This window comes from Calliopsis andreniformis, chromosome 3 (genome assembly GCF_051401765.1).
Source record: "Calliopsis andreniformis isolate RMS-2024a chromosome 3, iyCalAndr_principal, whole genome shotgun sequence".
NCBI lineage: Eukaryota > Metazoa > Arthropoda > Insecta > Hymenoptera > Andrenidae > Calliopsis > Calliopsis andreniformis.
The window spans coordinates 741,001-766,181 of NC_135064.1; the positions used below are offsets into that span (position 1 = coordinate 741,001).

At 33.5% G+C, this 25,181-nt stretch overlaps 1 protein-coding gene across 4 annotated transcripts in view; it reads right to left on the reverse strand.

Annotated features, from left to right (window-relative positions):
• Positions 1 to 25,181, reverse strand: part of LOC143176963 (peroxidase) — a 68,571-nt gene that overhangs the window by 27,631 nt on the left and 15,759 nt on the right. For 2 of the 4 annotated variants that reach the window (XM_076374649.1, XM_076374647.1), the window contains exon 1: positions 5,075 to 5,497. The exons of 1 other annotated variant lie outside the window; for it this stretch is intronic. In XM_076374649.1, coding sequence (XP_076230764.1) covers positions 5,075 to 5,156 — 82 coding nt within the window. In that variant the 5' untranslated portion in view covers positions 5,157 to 5,497. Of the gene's footprint in view, positions 1 to 5,074; positions 5,498 to 18,436; positions 18,838 to 25,181 lie in introns of those variants that run through there. One more of the 4 variants, XM_076374648.1, reaches the window with a different exon arrangement.

Sequence of the window (25,181 nt, forward strand, 5' to 3'; positions counted from 1 at the left end):
AAACCTTTCTACTAAGGAAAGCATCAAGCGAATGTCCAAAATTATTTTTGTTTTCAATATAGAAATAAAATAGTTTGACGAAACGGGCGGCGGCGACAGTGGTACTCAATGACTGCGGAGCGTGCCGGTGGACGCCTCGCCTACCGCTGCCATTCAGCGGTCCCTATACGCATTGACGTTATTGAGTACCACTGTCTCCGCCGCGCGTTTTGCCAAACTATTTTATTTCTATATTGAAAACAAAAATAATTTTGGACATTCGCTTGATGCTTTCCTTAGTAGAAAGGTTTGCTCTATGGCGTGGTATAGTCAAATTTTCTCCTAGATCCTTACTTTTTGAAATAAAGTGAAAAATATCAGCAAAAATGGGTGTGTTTTGGGTGTCCTTTTCACTTTAATTGTTATTTAAACCTATTTCGATGTTTATAATCTAATAACTATTTATATTATTTTATTCGGGAGAGTCCACAGAATCATTTCGTACAAAGAGGAACTAAATAACTACTACGGTAGAAGCATAAAAAAATCCCAAAGTTGAAAATTTATCATTTTTTTCAAAATTGATTTTTTCAGAAACTGTACGTTCTGGGAAAAAACGGTTTGCAGATTCGTAATCAGCACGTCGAAATCTATAAGAAATGTTTATTCACGCTTACAAAATCAGACCCGTGTTGAACAGTGTTATCCAACAGTTGTATGAAAGAACTTTTCCGGACAAAGTTGCATTGTTTTAAAGGCCACTATCGAAACAACTTTTTGTCAAATATATCATAAAGGAAGCGATTTTGAATAACTTCTTCCTTTGCACATTATAGGTCGACCTTAGTTTCCGAGATACTTGCAAAAAACTTTTTGTACTGCACAGTTGAATTGTACCTTACATGTATACCTTATCGACAGCGCATACGTGAGCTCGACGCTGCCGCTTATCTATTGTTTCTATAAAGACATCGTGGTAGTGGGCAGGCAATATATGCAACGGGTGTTCAACTCCTTTGTCAATCGACATATCGTACCAAACACATTGCCTTCGGAGAAATTCACCATTTTGGAAGCGCAGGCTTTGCTTCCCTCTGCACCCCCGCCCCGTAAAAGGGCCTAAACCCAGACCAATTCTGATCCGTCTTTCTTTTTGAGTTAGGAGAATACTGACATGTATGGAAACATTATGGAAAATATGGAATGAACATTTCGTTGAAATTCAACATTAAAATTGGCAAAGTTTAATCTTTTGGTTTATCCGTTACATAAATTGCCTGCCAGCTGCTGCGACGTGTTCACAGAAATAATAAATAAACGGAGGCATTGAACTTACGCATACGTTGTCAATAACGTATCCATATAGGGTACAATTCGACTGTGTAAAACAAAGTTTCTTGCAAATATCTTGGAAACTAAAGCCGATCGTTTATTATGAGCAAAGGAAAAAGTTGTTCAAAATCACCTCCCTTATGACATATTTGAAAATCATCAAAATCATTGAGGAATCAGTACATCGAGATCTTGACCTAATTTTTTTTACGAAATTTTATCAGTAATTTTTTAAATGGAACCGTATATGTTTCGGATATCCTTGTAAAGCTTGAAAAAACAAATTCAATAACCATGGTGACCATACCATTTAATCATTGTACTTCAAGATATATGCTTCAGAAAGTTAAAATCTCTTAAAGATTCTCAACAGACGAGGGATTATGGATTGGAAATGTTCATCTGACCTTATTTTATTAGATTTTTATTTATCAGATAACCTAAAAAATGTAGTTTACCATAAAACATCAACAACTGCGCAGAACATGAAAGAAAGAATTGTACCTGGATGTGCATTAATAACGATATATAAAATAACAAATGTGCGTGAAGAAATAGTTCCAACAATGCATTAAAGCCAACTGCCACCACTTTCAGCATCTGTAGCCTTACAAATTGCTAACAAAATATAAAAATAAGTATGTTCGCTTCTAATAATAGCTAATCTAAAGTTTACGTTTGAATACGAAAGTGTGACTCGATATGCCGTGTAAATCCTTACGAAATTTTAATACTTAGATGAAAATATCTCGAGATAAAATGATTAAACTAGTATGACTAATATGGTCGTTGATTTCGTTTTTTCATGTTCTAGAAGGATATAAAAAAAATACACGGTTCCGTTTAAGAAACACTGACGATTTTGATTCTCGTAAAAAATTGACCTTGATAAAAAATTCTTTCCAGAATTATGTGTCGCTTAAAACAGTGCAACTTTGTCCTGAAAAGTTGTTTTATATAATACATACGGGTCATTCCACGCGAAATCGGGCACGTTTCGGAGCAAGTTCTTGTAATTTGCTCAAATTTGAATATGTTGTAGTCTTTAACAATATTTAAACGTGCCCTAAAGGATTTTTCAAAATTTTGAAAATTGTCGATTTTACAGCTGTTTGAAGTTAAGTGCTACCTTTTTTTTAAAAAATTATAGTTATTGAACTAGTAAGCGGATGGAGATGAGCTTTACGGTGCTTATAGAGAAAACATTGAAGTTTGTAAAAAAAATTATTTCATTTAAAAAAACTTGTTTTTTAATCATCTTTTTTGCAATTATTTTAAACAAATGCAGGTTTTTAAGATGATGCGCGATTTTAAAAATCTGAAAAAAAAGGAGAATATAGTTTGATCCTTCCCCTTGATGGACAAACTTTCAAAAAGATGGACATTTTAAAATTGGCCCTGTGAAAATTGCCGAAAGTTGACGCTGCGTCGAGTCGCACTGCTGTGGCGGGCGCGTCGTCGCTAGCAGCCTACTCGACTCCAGCGGGCGAACGTGCGTTATTATTTGGAATCAAGACGACTTCACCCAACATTACTCTACATTATCTCCGAGCATTTGCAAGGTTTAATGCAATCAATAAATATTGGTAACTCAATCTTCGTCTTATGCTTGAAAACATAAATATAATCTCTTAAATTCTAGTTTTCATTTCGAAGATTTTGGTATTAATGCAGAATGGCACTTTTTTGCAACTTCACATGGCAAAAATGAATGTGAACTTGTCAATAAGTATCATTGACAAAGAGTGAGTTACCAATATTTGCCGCCTTGATCGCAAATAATAACGCACGTTCGTCCGCTGGACACGAGTAGGCTGCCAGCGACGACGCGCCCGCCACAGCAGTGCGACTCGACGCAGCGTCAACTTTCAGCAATTTTCACAGGGCCAATTTTAAAATGTCCATCTTTTTGAAAGTTTGTCCATCAAGGGGAAGGATCAAACTATATTCTCCTTTTTTTCAGATTTTTAAAATCGCGCATCATTTTAGAAACCTGCATTTGTTTAAAATAATTGCAAAAAAGATGATTAAAAAACAAGTTTTTTTAAATGAAATAATTTTTTTTACAAACTTCAATGTTTTCTCTATAAGCACCATAAAACTCATCTCCATCTGCTTACTAGTTCAATAGCTATAATTTTTTAAAAAAAAGGTAGCACTTAACTTCAAACAGCTGTAAAATCGACAATTTTCAGAATTTTGAAAAATCCTTTAGGGTACGTTTAAATATCGTTAAAGAGTACAACATATTCAAATTTGAGCAAATTACAAGAACTTGCTCCGAAACGTGCCCGATTTCGCGTGGAATGACCCATACAGCAGATATTTAGATGATCCTATTTAGTTGGTCCACTCTCTACATGTATTTTACAATAACGAACAGATAATGCAGTACGCAAAAATGTAGATATTCAATAAATATTTCAACCTTCAAATTCATATTATGTTTCTAAATACATACTTTAATTACTCTAATAGTAAACGACTATTTTCTAAGATTACTAAAAACAAATTCAACATTTAAGAAAAAAAGAAATATTACGTAGCTAAATATTTATTTTCTATTTTGAAGCTTTCATCAAATTAATTAGATTTTCTTATTTCATTCAGGGAACATTATATTTGTCGAACAAATTACGTTTTTAAAAAATAATAGTATAAGATTTGGAACAATTTCCCCCCAAAATGTTGAGTAAATTATTTACGTGGGGAAATTTTATCGTAGTATTTATGAACTATACTCATTGAGTTCTTACAGATTTTGTGATATCTTTCCAAACCAATATAATTTTTTCTGTAATTTTGTGCGACCACTACTACTCCATTTACGCGCTAAGCTATATAAATATATACATATTTAGTTGAGGGGTTAGGACGCTTTGACGCGTTCAAAAAATACTTCTACTTTAAGATAACAGCAGAAAAAGGTACACATTTGATTAATATAAGTTTTCTTGGGTTATTTTACAGTTGTATGAATTATAAGAAAAAACAATATTAATTTTGTTTTAAGTACTATTAGATTTTTAACGGCATCGTTCTGAATCACTTTGTTTTAAGATAGCCTGACGGTGTGCAAAATTCCTGCCAAACAGAATTACCTGGAACAAAAATTCAAAAATGCTTGAAACTAGAGTATATTCTCTAAGCATTGACGATTGAACATTTCCATTTTTGTCAAAAATATCAAAATGGTAGCTATTTGTATTTGACCTATTGAATTTGTACAAAAAATTTGTATGTTTTTTGTTTACATTTCCCGAAATTATTAAAAATTTTTAAATAGCGATCGTCAATACCTAGAGAATATACTCTAGTTTCAAGCATTTTTTGAATTTTTCGTTCCAAGTAATTCCGTTTGACTGGAATCTGCACGCCGTCAGACAATCTTAAAAAAGAGCGATTCAAAGCGATGCCGTTAAAAACCTAATAGTACTTAAAACAAAATTAATATTGTTTTTTCTTATAATTCATACAACTGTAAAATAACCCAAGAAAACTTATATCAATCAAATGTGTACTTCTCTTCTACTGTTGTTTTAAAATAAAAGTAATTTTTGGAACGCATCAGTGCCCTAACCTCTTAATCCACTTACAAATTTAGCTTAAACAGATAAAAAAATATTTTAACTTTCATTTCGAAGTTTTTGTACCTTTTAGTTAAGATTCCTCAGAGAATTTGTTCATAGAGAAAATATTACAGGTACGTAGGATATAATCTTATACAAACAAAATGAAGAAAGCTAATATTACAGGTATTTACCGGACACGTGATCCATAGGCTTCTCCAATCCGTGCATAGTATAGGCCCAGCGATTGTTGTCGACTGGCGCAACAAGGAACATTCTATATTCGTAAAGGCGAATTATCTGCGTTTGCAGTAGAACAGTATAGTTTTGGTCATTTACTGGCACATTTACAGTAAATTTCGATCGACCTTAACACGTGAACACGAATTCCCGACTAGTTACTTTACAAACCGAGTTTTCCTTTCTGTAACCTAACTTTCAAGATCGAGAAGCTCAACCACAGTAGGAGTTTCTCTTCACGTGACGATAAGAATTTTATTGAAGGCTATTTGATATAAATGCAATCACTTCTGCCAACACATCTAAGCGAGAAAACAAATACGTTCACACGCATATGAATCGCGAAATCTGTTGACTAAACGATCCAAAAGAACACGTTGAAGATAGCAGGGACAACTGAACGCTGAGCAGGCAGCCGTGGTATGGCCTGCCCCCCCCCCCCCCCCCCCCCCCCCCAGTAGACCGTCTACTGCCCCTCTTCCTTCGCGCTCTCCACTGCCGTCCCACTCTTACGATGTTCCATCTCTTTCCTTTCAATGCACCACACACATCTTCGTACACTAAACCCGGTACATACATGCACATTTTGGATGTATATTAATTACGCTGTACTCAAATAGCATTTTGAAATAATACAAATTAGATGGGGCACTACACGTTATACTACTATGCGTTGTTGATAAATTCTTTTATTTTGATATTTAATGATTGTGCAGACGTAAATACGAAATTTGGGATTCGTCATTAACTCATAGGTTATACTGCACATTCAGAAACACGCAGAGCATGCAAAATACTCTTCTAAACCCTATGCCATCCTAAGTACTACTTACGTATATCTATGTATATGTATAAGTATATGTAAATACTTCGATGGCAATACGATTTAGCGGCACTGCATAAAAGTTGTGCATGTATTGTGCGTAAAGCCTGCTACACACATCCGTTTTTTGAACGTATAGTAGCTGTGCGGTGTCGTAATGGTATCTACAAGGTATTGAAGAATTAAAATTGTGATAAATGCACGCAAGAAAGATATGCGTTGCCACGATGTTGCCAGAGACAAACCGCAATTCCAGTACTGCATGACTGCACTTTCAAAAAGACGAATGTATTTAGTGGGTCTAACAATAAGGCTCCTTGCAGATGAGCGACTTTTTGGCGCACAATCGTATGTCTTTTCTTGTTTTCAAATCAATGCACATAGTTCAGAATGTATCGCAAAATGTCATTTCGATACCGCATTGAAATCGTGCGTCGGAGAAACGAATGTGTGTATCCAGCCTAAAGCTACGCCGTGATGTTCGATATATGTTGATTCCCCCATTCGTTTTCTTTCTCCCTCTCTTTCACACAGTCATACGCATGTTTGCTCTGATATTCTTAGATTTCTTCGTTCTTTTTGCGCTCTAACGTTTCGTATACATACAATAAACTCACATTATGAATTTCTTGCTGTTAAGTGTAAGATTTTCACCGGTGTTTATTCAAATACAATTATAATAAACCTATCATATACATATTACGTATCGTATCATTTGTTACAAAATAATATAACATATAAGCTACTCGTTATTTGTTACGCATTACGTACAGTACCGTTGTCTCTAATATGTACTGGTTCTTTCTCTTCATTTTTAACCTCCTTTTACCCTCTTGCTTATTTGTATACTCATTTATCTTCTCTTCTTTTTTAATCTTTATATTTTCAGATTATTTAATCATATCCTATATTTAAATAAGTCTCGCTTTTTTTATGACAATATTTATTTTATTTAATTCACGTTGTGAATATCTTTTTCACTTGCTCAGTCACGGTATCTTATAACATTTTTCTCTCTCTCTCTGCTTCACTCAACATTCACGTCTCTTTCCGCTTCAATACTAGCGTACCCCTCCTTTAGATGTGCTACTTCTTTTGCTCCTGGTCAGTTACATATACTTGTCCTTCTTGTTATGCTCGCAGAGTAACTCCTTACACATTCGCACTTTACTTCAGCCCCACTATTGCGTTTGCTACGGACTCATATATTGCTATCTTTATTTAACTAGTAGTCTCATCGTCATTCCCATTTTTACCTAGTGAATCTTGCATCAAAGGCGCAAAATCTCCCAGCTCTGTTACCAGACCGCAATTCCTTGGATTTTGCGCGTTTCCCCACTCGCGCATCTCGCTTATACATTCACGGGTCCTAGTGTCAGGGAAGGGGGTTTACCTTATTTCGCCGAGAGAAAAAAATATTCTATCACGCAGTGAGCACGTGCTCACACAGGCGCCTCACCCCTCAGTTCCCGCTATGTGTCACATATGGCAAGCGTGTTCTAGAATATCTCCAACCGATTAATCGTTGTATGATTGTCGTACGATTGTCGTACGATTTTTTATTTATTATAAATAGACTTGATAGGTTAAAAATATGTTGAAAACTGTAAACTTAAGAAATTTTATTAGATGTTGAATTGAATGCTTCCTCCTTATATTTCTGTATGTTAGAAATTTAGATTTATTTAAAATATTAAGCGATGCTATACATTTCATATGTTCTTATTAATGGAACCTACAGTACAATTTCTTTATATTGTAATAAAATGCAGAAAGATTGAAAAAGTGCATTCACTAGTCCAGTCAAAGATATAAGTTTCTACTTACAAACACTATAGAATTACACTTCCTGGTTGTCCTAATCAACTAATAAATACAAATGCGTAAAACTATTTCTAGGTTATGCATCATTCGATAGTATTTAATCTTATCTTATGACATTTTGATCTAACTCTAAAACTTTTGAAGATACATACAGTTTGTCCCAGCTCTATCGAACACACAATAAAATAACAATGTGAGAAACTAAGCTCCACCTTTGAATGTTTGTTGAATAAGAATACTTTAGTTTTAAGGAGTAAACTTACTAATGAAGTTATTAATAAATTATATATATATATTATATTATATATAATATATAATATATTATATTATATATATATTATAAATTTGAATACAAAATGAAAATTAGAATAAATAAGACAAGATTACTTAGAACGTTGGCCTTGACAACATACGTTAAGTATCCCTCTATTAAAGATATTTGATACTATACTCAAATATTCGTTAAGTGTTTTAAACTATATTTAAGAAAAAATATAAATTATTAAACACTGTGCTAATAAATTAAACGTATTTATAAAACGTGACCTTATTAAGTGTTTGAGTTTGCTTGATTATCAATTCAATGGAAATGCTTTTCCAGTTTGTTGTTGGAAAAAAGCGACTTTTTTTGCTTCTTTTAAACAACATCAATTTAAAAATGTTTTGACTCTATGAAACTATCAAAAATGATGGGAATATAAATTTTTGTCGAGAAATGTACACAACCGTAAAACAATCATATTTCGTAAGCGTTCATCAACTGCCACATAAATTCAACCATCATTATGTGAATACTTCATCTTTGAAACTGAACTATAATGGTACAATGAGTATCGGGCACGTTATTAAGTAACATTTCGGATCTTGTTAAAATTTAAGTATGTTATAGTTTTTAGCGGTATTTAATCCTTAAGATAAACTATGAAACATATGCTGAAAATTGAGCCTCTGTGGCAATATTGACCCGCGACCCTTGTAGGGTTAAAAATTCTACTTCTACTACTAATTGTAAAATAGATAAGTGTTAATATTCTTTTTTAACCTTACGGAAGTCATAGTTCAATATTTTTTGTGTTCGTAACGTTTTGTAGCTCGATATTAAATAGTAACATCACAGAAATTGTTCGATTAAGTGACTGTTAATATTAAAAAAATAATTTTAAATCCTACTCAGTAAATACCATTACCTAAATAAGTAGTAAAGACTACAATACTATTCAAATTTCTGTGAAATCCGAAATGTAACTCTAGAAAGTATGATTTCGAGTGGAATAACCCTACGGTAAAGTACATTAACAATAAAGACTGGAATATCTCTGACTGTAACAAAACCTTAAACAAAGTAAAATACTGTTATTATAGTATACAAACAAGAACAGAAATTATGTTAAACTTTACCCCTCAAATGTTACAGTTAATCAGTGAAAATGTAATCCACAATGGCATGAATTTTCTGCTATTAGTATTAGCATATACATATACCTACAATACGTCATAATCAGTACACGAAAACAGACCGTACAGCATAACCATTATTTACTAGCAAAAAATGTTGCAGTTTCGCGAAATTATATCAGTCTAATATAATCAGGGAGTCGAAAGGCTGGAATTGTAACCGGCATTCTTGATCAGTTCTAACCTCTCAGCGACTAGTAACTGTAATAAGATACAACTGAAATTCTGACCGTAAAAGCGTTAGAAGGTTGATTGGAAATGCTAACTGATTAAGTTTTGCTCAGGAGTTTGTGACCGCTTGGTGAAAGACCAATTCTGAGATTTTGAGAGGTTACAAGAGAAACATTCACGGTCAGGGTTTGGACCTGGAGTCGACCTTTATAATCGACACAGCTGGGCTAGGCCGTTTACATTTCAGCTCGATACAGTGGGGGTCATAAAAGACAAAAGAAAGATGTAGTCAAAAAAAGCAAGTTCTTTATTTACTATCGTATTTTCTCACAAATAACACCAATCAATCCTTGTGTTATCCTGATGAAAATGGTATCAAATACGACATAATTTCGATTTATAATAATGATATCTAAAATCTGATTTATAGAAAGATTTGTGGTAGGGCGAGTAAGACTTTTCCTTCTGCAAATAAAGTTTTATGTATCTTTATTATAAATAATCGGATTCGTGTCGTGTTTGGTACCATTTTCATCAGGAGAAGACAAGGGATCGGTTGATGGTACTTACATACAAATCTGATAACAAATACGAAATTTGCCTTTCTACATTTCTTAATCCCTATTCCTATCCTTGTCTTTTATAGGCGTACAGTTCGAGTTCGAAGATTCTTATTATTTGTTTACTTCATGGCACAGAAAGAAGGAAGTGGTAAGGATATATGTATATCATAATACAATAATGAAAATCCAAGAATATATGTATTTTTTCAAAACTACTCATTGCATGTCTCAATTTCGCATAAAATGTGAACCGATTGTTTTATTTTGTTTACAACGTTAAAATCTAAACTTTTATTTCATCCGTATTTAAAGTTTCAGCTTATAGAAAAGACCAATCAATATTTATTTGGAAAAAAGTACGAAAATATGCTATTTTTAATGTACCATTTAAACAAATAAATATTTTTTAAAAACTGCTTACATAGTTACATTTGCCGCTCAAAAATATGCAATTGCCGAGTTTCGTAAAAACTGGAGATTCACACCTGAGGGTGTTCCTTTATGATATGTAGTAACAATAATAATATTGTGAACATTTGTTTGAAAATACATATTTATTAGATAATTAAATGAACAAATAATTTTTTTATGTAGTGAGAACTGATGAAAACTATAATTTTAGTATAGAAGTATAATTTACATATCTATCTTTAACTTTAATTTACCTAATTCTCATTTCGAACATTTTATTATGTACCTACTACAGTTAATAAAATATAAATTATTCGTTTATGATAATAGATTAAAAAAATTATCTATAATTACTGATTTATTTCAATAATGGTTAATCGGCGAATGATTGCAATTACCATGATTTTTTCAATAATCGATCACAGAAATAATCATAAGATAATTAGATACAGCTGAATTCTGGTTGAGCGAATTTCTATGTTTGAAGAATGTCAGTTGATCAAATTAACTCGATGCTGGTTGAGAGGAAACTCCTCATCTGACTATTTCTTCCTCTCCCGAAAGACGGTCTAGACCGGAGACCCGACAAGAGTTTTGACCAGTTATAACCGCTTACGAATTCCGGTTGTCGAAAAATCCTAACCGTTTCTTTTGGTCAGGACACACGGTTCAGACGAAACCCGTAACCCCTTAAACCTTTCAATAACCCCCAGAGCGAACCGTCGTGTCATTTTAGCCGGCACACTGACCTGACCGTGTCTCGACTCCCTGAGTATACTATAAGCTTAGAAGTCGATATATTTAACATAAACATTAGGATACCCAAAAACTCTCATAATCTAGTTACATGTCTACACTTCATTCCCGCGGTGAATTGACTTTAGTTATGATGTACATATACGACATAATCGATTGAGGGATAAAGTACTCATAAGCGCTCGATGCAAGTTACAGCATTTCCATGCTCGGCCATAAGTTCAGATATTAACGCCCAAAGAATCAATACTTTCAAGGACAGTAACGTATTAAATTCATACATATTGTGTATGCACATATTCGTGTTTCAAATTTAACATCATTTTTCATACGTGTAGCTTTAGACTTGTTCATGACGGAATATTTAACTTATTTTTTGAAGATTCAGATTCTTTTCAAAACAATCAGTATAGAAAATACATCTACTTAAACTAGAAATCAAATTGGCTTTCTTCGATTTAAGAAATTCGAAGTGCGGAATGTTATGGATTCATTCGTCTACCTACTTGAAAATACGAAATTTCGTAGATTGTATTTCAAATCCTGTCTACCTATGAAACTCTTAACACCTCAGTCTGCAGAAGAGCAGTATCATATTTGACTGCTATTGTCGGCCTGGAAAAGTATTGTCATACTGGAGAACCATTAAAGTCTATTCGCACATATCCGTCCGTTTGCTTTTGAAGCTTGATACAGACAAGCGTCTTTCGCTGCATAATTGTACGCCTGTCTTTGTTATTTTATACAAGAAAAATAAAGATACAAGTCCCTTGTCTGCATCGGGCTTGAATCCGGTGCACACCGCAATATATATTCTGTTCTGACTAAAATTTTTGAATGTTATAAATTGATGGAAACATTATCCATTTTTGGACAAACTCAACTTGATGTTTGATATGTGAAAATAGAAGATTCACCATTTAAAATGACTCTAAAGAGGTTAATGTACGACTTTCTTTCAAGAAGTGACAGTAATTAAAAAATGGATAATATTTTGATCTAGTATTTGATCAATTTCGTGAATCATTGTTTTCATTACACTTATGTTATGAAAATCTCATTTGTAATTCACGAAGAATTTATTCTCAGAAATCTAAAATTCATTTAAGAAACATGCATGATTAAAAAGAAAAGTCAAAGTTAGTTTTTTTAATGGTTTTGGAGATAATTCATTTATGAACGCATTTTGCATAAATATTAATGAAAGCTGCAATATTTTAAGGGTTTGTACTTTTTAAGTAATTTTGAAAGTAGAAAACTGATACTTGAACTTCCCTCTCTTAATTGCACGTGTACTACAACGCGTTTTAATATTGTTGAAATCATTAACATTGTAGAGCAAAAGTAATCGAGTTGACGTGAAAATGTCCAAAATTATATTATATAAAATCGTTCGCAATCGGTCGCATTGAAATCGTACGAAATTGAAATACCTACATATGCATATATGTTTTTCAATACAATTATTAAAAATATTTTGAATTATGTCGTGTTTGGTATCATTTTCACCAGGAAGACACAAAAAATATAGTAGTGATATTTTCATAAAGATCTAATGAGAAATATATGTAGGTACCTACATATTTATTAGAAGATAGCCCTCTGCTTCTTTTTATAACAGTCCCCCGTAATGTGTCTTTCGAGACATTCGATTTGAGAACCTATCAAGGTCATAAAAAAGGGTCTACTTCACCCAATTTCATGAGGCTTTTCGTAGGTCTGCGGTAGAAAGTAAAAGTATCGTTACCAACAATATTTAGCTTTTCCGAGCGGGAACGGACGGACAGGTGTAGAACGGAACGAACCAAGTGTAAACTGCTCCATTTAAAAATAAGCCAACGGTATTTCTGTTTGCTGGATAGCACCGGATGGAACGGAAGAGAACTGATGTGCAAATGGAACCACCCGTCCTTTTTGCCGGACGGACACTAAACGTCAAGTGCGAACCGCTCTATTTACAAACGAGGAAATGATATTTTTTCACCAATGGAGTGGGACGAACCAGATGGTGACAAATAGGTGCGAATCACGCTTTAGTCGTCTCGTAAAACGTTGGGCCCAACGGTTTTCAATACGCCTTCGCTTTAAGTACCTTGACAAGCAGACTCGCTATTTCGTGTACGGAGTCCGGAGCTACTTTTTCTGTGACGAGTAAGACTCATCACTCCACGTTGAAGAGTTAATAGTTTTATAGCACTCTTTCCAAGTATCTCAGTACTTTTCCACGGTTTTAATCAACATTTCTATTGTATGCAGAAATTATTTACCAATACATACAGGATGCCCCACTTTAATCTCCCCAAACAAATATCTCGAAAGATACGAGAAATATGTAAAAGTGTTTCAGACGAAAGTTGTTATTGTCATACATTTGACCTTGCGATGTTGCTGAACGGGTATGCAAAGGCCAGTGCCGAATTTTCAAATTAACAGCTTTATTGCATATTATTGTAGTTGATATTGAAACGTTTTCAAAATACTGCCTAAATAAGTCTTTAGTATAACCTCTGACAAAAAGTTTCCGATCATATACACTAATATAAAATTCACAAAAATATTCGCATTTTAGAGTTATAAAACATTCTCACATACAAACAAAATAACTGGGGAACGGAGATGGGATCTAAATAAAGTAAACAAGTAAAATAAAATAATGCAATGTTTTGTTTATTATTAAAAAGAAACAAGAGAGAAAACAAAGTGTTATGTGGAAAAAGTTTCCGATCAGTGCAAATCTTGATGAAAGTTTCCAGTCATAGTTACATTAATATTTTGTTACATTACCACGTGCTCATATAACACTTTTAATATGTTAGAGCGTTGACCTTCCCTCTTGTTTCTTTTTAATAATAAATGAAACATTGCATTATTTCGTGCTTATTTACTTATCGTATTCTATGTAACATACAAAGACATAACCACAGAACAGATGTAGCCAATGCGATAGTCACTTCGTTCGCCGTTTGACGACGACTTATTCTGAAAAGAATGTAAAATTCGAAATATGTATTGGTAAATTTGTCAAAGTTGATCGTGTTAATGTGTACCATGCTTGCGCGTCCTTCAGATCAGCGGAGTGTGCAATAACATATAAGACATCCACCACCCTATAAGGATCCAATGAGTTGACCCAATGAACAATGGTAATCTAAACGTAACTATCTTACATTGTATGTTTTTAGGATAGTTACGTTTAATTATTTTTGTCCACTTGATCAACTTACAAGAGGGTCGCACAGTCGTGGAAATCACTTTTTAAATGACAATACTATACTTATAGCAAGTTATAGTATATACCTAGTATTAAATGACAATACTATACTTATAGCAAATTATAGTATATACCTAGTATTAAATGACAATACTATACTTATAGCAAGTTATAGTATATACCTAGTACTAAAAAAGTCTATTTGGTTTCTGTCCACGGTGCCTTCGTTTCTGAGATAATTTGGTTTAAAGTTTCTTAAGCTTGATACAAGTCATTCTGTTATACTCAGTATTCAGGTGTATGATGGATAAGTGGGTATAGTCATTGGTTATAATGTTATAAAATCAGTGGTGCTGGCATCGTTTCCTTCTGGATGAATGGTTTTTTTTCCTTCAATAAGGTTGTTATAAGAGGAAAATGTGTTTTATATTTTTCATTTAATTTTAATTGCCTTACACGTGAATTTTATAATAATTAAACTAATTATCAAAATAATAAAAACCGGTAACTACGGTTACCAGGTAATGATGGGAGTTCGAATCTCAATTTCAACGCGATTTGAAGCTTTTCAAGACAGTAAAGATTTAAATCACTTTGAACATGATTCGAAGCTTAAAGTTCTTGAATGTCTTAAAAGTCTTAAATCTTGAGTCTATAAAATTTCAATACGTCTAGAAAGTCTTGGATGTCTTGAAAGTTTCGATTAGTTTAAAAATCTTGAAACTTTCAATTAATTTTGAGAGTTTAGAGAGTACTTATTCATTATTTTACATATATTTTCGACATATAAGAAGAATCAAAGTTATTTCCTATACCGCCTACAGCTATTGTTGTGAAATAATTTCTCCTCAATGTTTGCTAAATCGATTGAAGTATTATTACATAAACTTACTTTAAGATGAGTTATTTTAGGATAATGAAGATGTGTCACAAAAGAATGTATCGGAGATTACCTAACATTATGTAACTACACCCTTCTTTTTCTTAGCTCGGATTTTTAGGATTAATAGAAAAATATAGGAAATAAGAAAAAATGGGTGTGGTAATTGTGGACTGTGAGGCATGGCTTGCTTACTGATTAAACAGCAAATATAGTTCTCAGAAACTATTGAATTTCTTAAAACACTGAAAGGTATCAGGACTTTCGAGATATCTAGACCTTTCAGGACTATCAAAACATTCAGGACTGAGGCTATTCAAGATTCAAGGCTTATCAAGACTTTCAAGAGTTCTAAGCTTTGAAACATGTTTGAAGTGATTCGAAGTTTTCGTCATATATACAAATTTGAAACGACACGAAGCACTTCAATTACTATGACTGTCACCGGATTTGTACCACGGACGCTTACGTATACCCAGTTTAAACGAATCTGGCAGCACCGACAATCTCTGTTTCTTACTTTCTTTCTTTCTATAAGAAAGCAAGAAGGAGAGAGAGAATACAGTGCGACCAGAATAATTTGAGTTGGCTGTACAAGCAGAATTCAATGTAGTAGTGTCAACAATTTTTTGTGAATATGTCGAAAACTAAAATTAACCACTGCGCCGGTTATATGTATAGGAAAAAGTTGTTCATAATGTTCTCCCTTATAACATACTTCAAATCCAGGAATAAATATCTTTTCGACAAATTCACCGAAAGTTCTGTGCAATACATTTATATTAACAAAACTAAACAAAATTACACAGTAAAGCGAACTTTTAAATAAAAAGGTTTCCATTTTCTTTGGCCCCTCTTCTCATTTCTCAATCTTTCTCAGTTGTTATCTGAGCAATACTTTTTAATTCATCAGATGAGTAAGGATAATGCCTACAATACGCTTTCGTTTCACCGATATTTCAACATAGGCAGCATAAAATTTACTAATAGACTGTGGTCTGTAAATGCTAAGTAATAGGTAATTAAAAAATTTGTAAGAATTGAAAACAACATTTTTGCATTTGAGGCTACGTTTTTGACAAAATTAAGTTTGCCGATTGGGCAAGTGTAAGTACCCATATTCGATTAAATTGTGTCCAAATACATTCAGTCAAATTCAACGTGGATGTTGACAACATTTAAATATATGTCAATACTGCATTAATATGTTTTCAAGGATAATATTTTGCGTATTCAAAATTATTGATTCATTTAATAAAAATCCTGCTATAATAAATACAGGTTCACACGTAATTACTTCAGTCACATCTTAGGAGATGGCCCTTGGAAAAAAAATGGATCAGATTGGTTCCAGAGACTATCTCGTGAGCTCTGAACAATACACGGTAGTGTATACCTTTACGTCACACTGAATTTGTTAGCGAATATGAGTACCCGCAATAACATTAATATTATAACTATAACATTAGAACATTTAATATTGGTTTGGAAAATCAAGGACAAGAAATCCAGGTTGGCAGTTGTTCGTAAATCACTCTGTATACTTTTAGAATACAACATATTTCGATAACATTTTAATGACCAATGCCGATTACGATTTAGTAACAATGTGTGTAGTAAAAGAGGAGACGAAAATCATTTAAGTACGACTGAGATACAATACTAACTACTCTGCAAGAATGAAATGGGTACATGGAAAGTGTTTTCTAGAAAAATGTTTTTTGTTGCCTTAGGTTTTAAATACACTACGTATTGTGTGAAAAGACGACGCGACGGCCAGAATTTTTATGTAACTATACAAATGACTAACTGTAAGTTAAGTTTTGCACGAATTTATAATTTCGAATAAAAAACTTGATGAACAAATTCTTTTGCACGGAGCTATTATCACAAAGTCATTATCAAGCAGATAATTAATGATTAACAAAATGTTATTAGAAAGCTAGTCATCTAATATTATTACTTGTAAGCTGACTTCATTTGCTGACTTTTGACATGTTTGATATATTAAACAAAGTTATTTGTATTCATAGTAGAACTCTTTTCATAATATTGCAAATAAAATCCTAACAAGAAATATAATTCAATTGATGCCAAAATCTCACGGATATTTTTTATATAGGCTAAAAATATATATACAAAGATCATAAGTATATAAATTAAAAATGTTAATAAAAGTCGATCTAATCTTGAGAGGTCAACAAAGGAGGAAAAAAGAAAGAAAGAAAATAAGGGCAAGAGAATAAGAAAACCTTCTATTTAAATAATACAAAATGAATGGTAATAAATTAATCCTCGCCTAGTCAACGCCGGGTTATTTTTTACCCGGCTGTGGCTTGGAGTTGTAACAGTCTCAAACAGTCGGCTTTCTGCTGGTTAATGGTAGATAACAATTGCAAAAAAATTATGATAATGATGAAATTATAAGCGAAAACAGTTACCCATTACGTTTATGACAATTTCATCGATTATACGAAATAAAAAAATAATTGAAGCAATAACTTTTACAATGACCAACCAGCAAACGCTGTTTCCTTGCATTGATTACTTTCCTCTCCACTGCAAGGCACTCATAATCTGGCAGCGTTATGAAACAGAACATGGTTGATGTTTCCAAAATAATATCTCTTTTTACTGTATATTTAGTTTTAAACCAAATATATTTCATCATATTTTTGTATTTTTCAGTCGAAAATTAATAGTGAATCAGGGACTGAAATTTTATAATACTATTACGTTGTTAAAGCGAAATGGTAATGCCCATGAAAACTATATGGTGAGAGATCTGGCAGAAACTTTTTAGAGTTAGAAGAAAATATTAAGAGATTGGGTGATTCCTGTAATCCTTAGAGGAATTTGTTACATAACAATGTTCAGCCTTTCCTTCATTTCTAGGAAGTAGAATTCAGGCTAGACATCATGAATCATCATTGCAGATTTTACACCGTATCAAATGCAAAGTACGCCAAATACCCTACTCATTCCAAAGGTCAGGATTAAGTGATTTCTCGATCGCTTTTCGCAATGATATCACAGTGACTATGTATGTGAAATGAAAACAAGAATGTGAAAAGTCGACGGATTACGCATATACTAGCATAAATCAGGAAGCTCAAGAAAACATTTTTAATAACTCTGAACTTTCGAACTATCGCTTTCGCATTAGAATTTTAACATACGCGTGTAATGTCTACAATCATGGATGCCGACACTATTTCTTACCTAAATACGATTTCTTAAATCGCTCCACACGCAAGTTCTCGTACAGGAATGTAAATACGTCCACGCCCATTTTTCCGTTAAAAATTGAACGGATGGACTGTTGAAGCCCTTACGCCAATGAGTTCAGCTTTCAGTAAAATCAGCGGACGGCTCCGAGGAAGCGTATTTTCCGTGGGATCGATACTTAATGCTTTTTGATGTGGTTTAAGCAATTTTAACTTCTACCGACTCCGTTTTCGCTTTTCATCGACCAGTTGGTATAGAAACCGAACAATATATCGGAAGATAAAAACAAACTGATAATCGATAATCAATGAAACGAACTCGAAAAGTAGGCGTAAGAACGAAGATTCACAAACTGAGCGAACTTCTTACGCCATCAACCACCCGAATTCAACTCTCCCTGTGAGATTCTCTCTTCTCTGCCTAAATATTCTTTCGTTGTACGCATGCGCATGTTCCTATAGAACTACACTGCTATGCCCTTAGACCATATGTACTACTAGACACGGTATGTATACAGGGTGTAACAAAAATGTTGTAGTTCCTTGAAACGGGTGATTTGAAACAACTTTTTCCTTAGCGAAAATGTTAGATGAGGCTTGGTTAACGAGTTATTAACGAAAAACACCGGCCAATGAGAGCGCGAGTTTGCCGCCCGAGCGACCGCGGTAGTGTTGGGTAGGCGCGTTAGATGCTACGGTTGTACTCCGAACAAGGAAGTCGTCATACATCGAAGGAAATAGCATTAGTATGAAAACTGCAAGCGACATAACAAATAATACCGAATCCTTTTCTTGTTTATCAGTTGAAATGAATAATTAATTAAAATCAAGGAAAACTACGTGCAACGTAAAAACACGAATAGAGTCTTTTTGTTTAAGGAGAATCAGGAATAATAATTACTTGATGTGAGAGGACAAGGAATATGTAAATTTTCTATTCACATAATGTAGAAACGAAAAACCAATGCAACAAAAAATGAACGAAGAATTGGAGAACTAACGTTGAAGATAAAAACGTTGAAAGTAGTCTGCGTTAGATTTAAGAAATAATAATCATGAATGAATTAAATACTATTCACCTGTAGTTTGTAAACCTGTGTCACTGGGTTACTGTACCGATACTGGTCATCGATCGTCGAAATGGTGGTTTATGCTAGGGTAGAATTTTTCCACAGAAGCTCCTTCTATCCCCACGTAGTTTCCTATCGTTCTATTATGAGTTAACTCTCACTATAACAACAAGGTTGAGAGAGGAAAAAATCAGTATCCGCCAAGAAAACACGAGCTTTGCAGAAGTGCACAATGAACGGACCATCAAGCAGTTTTACAAAAGCGCTCACTCCAGTCTTTTACTCCCTACGTATCCAATGCTTCGAGACAGAAAACAGACACATCGTGCATCGGTCCAAAAGGGTTCCTGAAGAAGAGAAAGTCTTTTCCGTCCCCGAAGAATAAAAAAAAAAATTTTAGCACCATGTGTCGAGTTGTCGCTGCTAGGACCAGTCTAACCACCTTAGCAGAGATCAGGGGCACGCGTTTAGGTAATTTATGGCTTTATTGCTTTGGTTTCGAAGGAGACGTGATCTCAGAGTGCCCGACCAAGGAAGGTCTGAGATGCTTGAAGTACGAGGGGGTTGAAGGAGCTTCTTTCGAAAAATTCTACTCTAGCATAAATCATTTCGATGGTCGATGACCAGGATCGGTACAGTGACCCAGTGACACAGGTAAATTGCATTTAATTCAATGATTATTATTTTTTAAATCAAACGCAGACTACTTTCAACGTTTCTATTTTCAACATTAATTCTCCAATTCTCCGTTCATTTTTTTATTACATTGCTTTTTCGTTTATACGTTATGCGAATATTTTCATACTAATGCTATTTCCTTCGATGCATGCCGACTTTCTTGTTCGGAGTACAATCGTAGCGCCTAGCGCGTACTCAACACTACCGCGGCCGCTCGGGCGGCAAACTCGCGCTCTCATTAGCCGGTGTTTTTCGTTAATAACTCGTTAACAAAGCTTCATCTAACATTTTCGCTAAGGAAAAAGTGGTTTCAAATCACTCCCTGGATCACCCCTTTCAAGAAACTACAACATTTTTGTTACACCCTGTATAGTGTGTGTATTGAAAATCCACGATCTCGGCTAAACAAAGATAACTGCCTAAGTGTGACGTCACACTGGGCAAAAGATAATCATTCAAAATGGCTGACACGGCATCAGATGCTTACACGCTACTGGACGCTATCGACCCTCGCAATCCACGTGAAGCTACGAGCAGCTTATGTGAATCTAGTTTTGAAATAATTATTAATAATGGTTCGAAACTATTATCTTATCAATACATGTATGTATTGTTTTTATTACTACTTTCAACTAAAATAAATTATAAGAAAATAATTACAGATTGAACATTATCAACATCTCAATTAAACTTTAAATGCATTTTGCGAAATTATAATTCCCAAAATGTGCGTATTTCATATTTAATCAATTCAATATGTTTTCTGAAAGTTAAACATTTTCACATTCTCATTAATGTCGAACAGTAAGACAGTTTAACATCTTCGGAACATCAGTGTGTCACTCTTTCGAAATTACACATATGTCATGCTAGCATACCTTATATATCTTGCCACTGTATGACGTCATGTATATAATTTTATCTTTGTCTAAAGAAAGTTATCTGAAATCGTGTCTATAAGTATACATGGTCTAAAGCAATGTGTACACGAGAGGCAAAATATGGTAGAGTTCTACAGGAAAGAGAGATTTGCTCTACCACACGCGTTTACACGAGACTGTATCTCTACCATAAATTCGCTCTACGTGAGAGTCTGTAGAGAGTCTGCATTCTACCAGCTTACACAGCCTACTCTATTTTCTTGTCTGGTAGATATATGGTAGAGTGTTAAACGACATTCATTTATTGATTTATATAATAAATCAGTTTGATGTCAGTTTTTCTTGAGTAAAGAACCGTTTAAAATGAGTTCCCAAGAAATGGAAGTTGCAGCTGCTACTATTGTGTATTTGTTAATACTTAGCCGACCACGCGCGGGCAACGAACTGTACGATTTCCACCACGCTCGAGCAAACCAAACTGCCAAACGGGTAGATCTCTGCGATTGGTCGGCTAAGTGTTAAGTGAAGACGAGGAAAAGAAGCGAAGTCGAAAGTGTTTGGTTCGCGAATGGATTCAGAGACGAAAACATTGTGAGTTTTATGAACAATCATTAAACGAATTGAAGGCTGAGGATTCGAAGACTTATAAAAACTTTTTTCGTATGTCGCATTTGGGTTTAACACATCCCATAACTCTGGTTGTGATTCAAATAACTCAATCTTGTCTGATCCAGGATGTCTGATCTTGCGACCAAACATATTCACTGCATCCCCGACCTCTTTTTAAAGACATTCTTTTCGATTAATTAACAAAACTACTGAATGTTAGCAGTGTTGTCAAGAAAAAAAACACGTAAAACGAATTAGAGCCCTACCGAATTATGCATCGAGATGTAGAGCCGATGTAGAGACAAAATTCCTCTTCTGAAAGGTGTTTACACGGTAGAGAAATCTCTTAAAGAAGACTGTCGTGTAGAGACAGTGTAGAGCTCGACGACGGTGCATCTCTACATGGTGTTTACACATCTCTACACGTCTCTGCCGAGATTTTTCTCTAAATTCTACCATTTTTTGTTTCTCGTGAACACGTAGCTTAAGGCTGCGCCGATGCACATCAGTAACTAAGTAATCAATGATGTATTAAAATAACAACGGCATTCAATTGCTATTTTATGCATACACAGGATGAGAATTATAAAGTGTTACAGACGAATATAAAGATATAAAGTTATTCAACACCGAGGGGAATATCATGTGGTGGGACTTTTATTTTTCTTGGTGGACAAAGGTGCGGTGAAGGTCACGACTATATATACTTTTATTTTTTTCTAGTATTGTAGCTTATATTAAGACGAATTTGAAAACTATCTACAGAAGACCATTCAAGGTCAAACTTGCAGGGAAATGCCGAAAAGGTGATGGATGATGATACATATATATATTTCTATCTTTCTTAGAAGTCAGGGAATATATTATCATCGAGCATGCTCAACGATAATCGCGTATTTCACTTTTTGTTACTCACAGTTTCTAACTTATCTCTGTCCTTTCGATGAAAACGTAAAGCGGAAAATCCAAATTGCCTTTTACATGCCTGTACACTACGTTCAACGAGATGCAAGAGAGAGAGCTATATATCTCCATCCTTTCATTTTGGTTTTACTGCATATTTCTTAGGCCCCATATAGTCTTATATATATATGTATATGTATATATATATATGGTTTCATATTTTCTCAATTGATATAATACGAAATTAATTATTTGTTTCTAAAACTTTCAGAATAGGTGCGTACTTGCAATTTTGATTGTACTATTACATATTTAGATTTCTGGAATAAGTCACGTTATTTCGTATGGAAAAGCGTAGATTCTTTAGCAAGCGACTTTTTAATTCCGACTACTGTCCTATGAATAGGGGAAACCGGGGCATAGTAAGTTTTGGGACAAACAGAACTGTGTGGAAAACTTGTTGACTTCGTTAAAATTTATGTACGAACAGATATATAATAAACTGATTTATTATTATGATAATTACATACGTTAAATTATAATACTACTTTTATTTTATAACTAAATAAAATAATAAATTTTCAATACCTCCAAATGGTAATTTTCTGGAAATCCGTTTTTTGATAAATAAGTTTCTTATTTAAAATTTCTTTTATGTATGTAAAACAGCTAAAAAATTGTAAAGTTAATCAATTTATAATAAACATGTACATATTCAGGAAAAACTGAGGAACCTACTGAAAAATGCATGAATAAAATATGCAGTAACTTAACCTCTGAGAAAAAGCATTGTGTTTTATGTGGAAGCATTTGCAAATCAGTAAAGTTTTTCACAGTATAATTAAAAACATTGCCAAAGTGTAGATATAATTTTGAATGAACAGTGTAATAGTTTTTTATTTCATTTATTTAATATACACGGAGTAAAACCTTTAATGTACATGACAAAATAAAGTAATACAGTCTCGGAGTAGGTTATGGTATTAGAATAATTTGATCTTTCTTTGTTTTAAAATTTATATAACGTATACATAACCTTAAATTATAATCAAACATAATCTCTGTTTAGCTTGTCAAAAGCTTTATAACGAATCAACTTCTAATATGAATTGAATTCAATAGCAAGATTCAATGGCTAGCCATGTAATCTGGATCGGGCAATTGAAAAATGATCTAATCAAAGTTGTTAATACAAACATATCTTTTAGTAAGAGATATCATCAAATTCTGTATTAACACTTTGTTAGAGGTCTAGCTTTCTGCTAACGTGCTTTTAGATATTAAATATCTAAATAAACGTAATTTGTAACAACTCCATCCAAAACAACTTATTCATCATCACCATCCTAAATTACAAATTCGTATAGAACCAGATTTATAATTAATCATCTGTATAGTAATTTAAAAACTCTGGTCTTGTTATAACCATTAAACAGTTAATCCATTTAAAAACGAACAGCTTTGTTACGAGCTGGAATTTCTAAGAGACATTGTACATCTGTTTCATTCTTACTACACAAAGTATTCGGTCTCGTATTTTTTAAGTTTTTAAATTATTTTTTGAGAGTTTTAAAATTATTATACAGGTGATTTATATATATAAATCATATTTAAATTTTATATTTAAAAAATTGGTTATAATAATCGATAGTTAAACTTAACACTTGTGCGAGTGATAGACTGACAGTTCACATAAGCTATTAACATTTAATTTCACTGATTGCTCAATTAATTCCTGTGAAATATTATTTTTTTATATCAAAGACTATCCTACATATATTTTCTAATGTCTCCTGTTACTCTTTGTTCGATTAAAATATAAGGAGCAACAAAAGTAACAGCTTTCATTGACGTAAGTACTATCTATATTACATGACCAATATGTATCAATTCAATTAATATAAGTAACACAAAAAGTAAGAATTCTGGAAACATCTGTGTGCTAAATAGTACGGTGTAAGTAGAACTTCTGACTAACAAAAAATGTATCTACTTTTAATTTGCGCGCTAGAGTTCCATGCATGCAATACGGTAGCAGAGTTAAAAATATTATTTCATTAATACCTGTTGGCTTGCTTTGTACTTCACGGTAGTGCAAGGAATAGAATGAGAACGAATATCATCACTTTGTCTGTTACTCGTCAATCTGTTTCAACATGAAAGTCAAAAACCTAGTAGTGGGGATAAATCTTCTCCTGCCAGAGGAAAAGGGACGGGGGCGACTCGTAGTAAGATTATACAAAATGGTTATGTCACGCATGTATCACGTGCTTGCTCCACCAGTCAGCATCTTTCCATCTTTACCATTTCTCACTTTAAAGTAATTGTGTTTCTACCTCGCTGTTTTTTTCAATGTCTGTACTGCGTAACTACAATTCACACACGAAAAATGTAAAGTTATGATAAATTATAATGTCAGAGGAAAATCTCGCTACTTTAGAAATATAAGCAAAATTTATATTCTATCTATATGCGGATGTTGTAAATACACATATATATATGTATGTATGTAATGTGATATGTCATTAGCACATGCAACTAGACGCATATATTTTTTAATACGCGGGCATCGCATTTGGAATTAATGCGTTTTTATAAT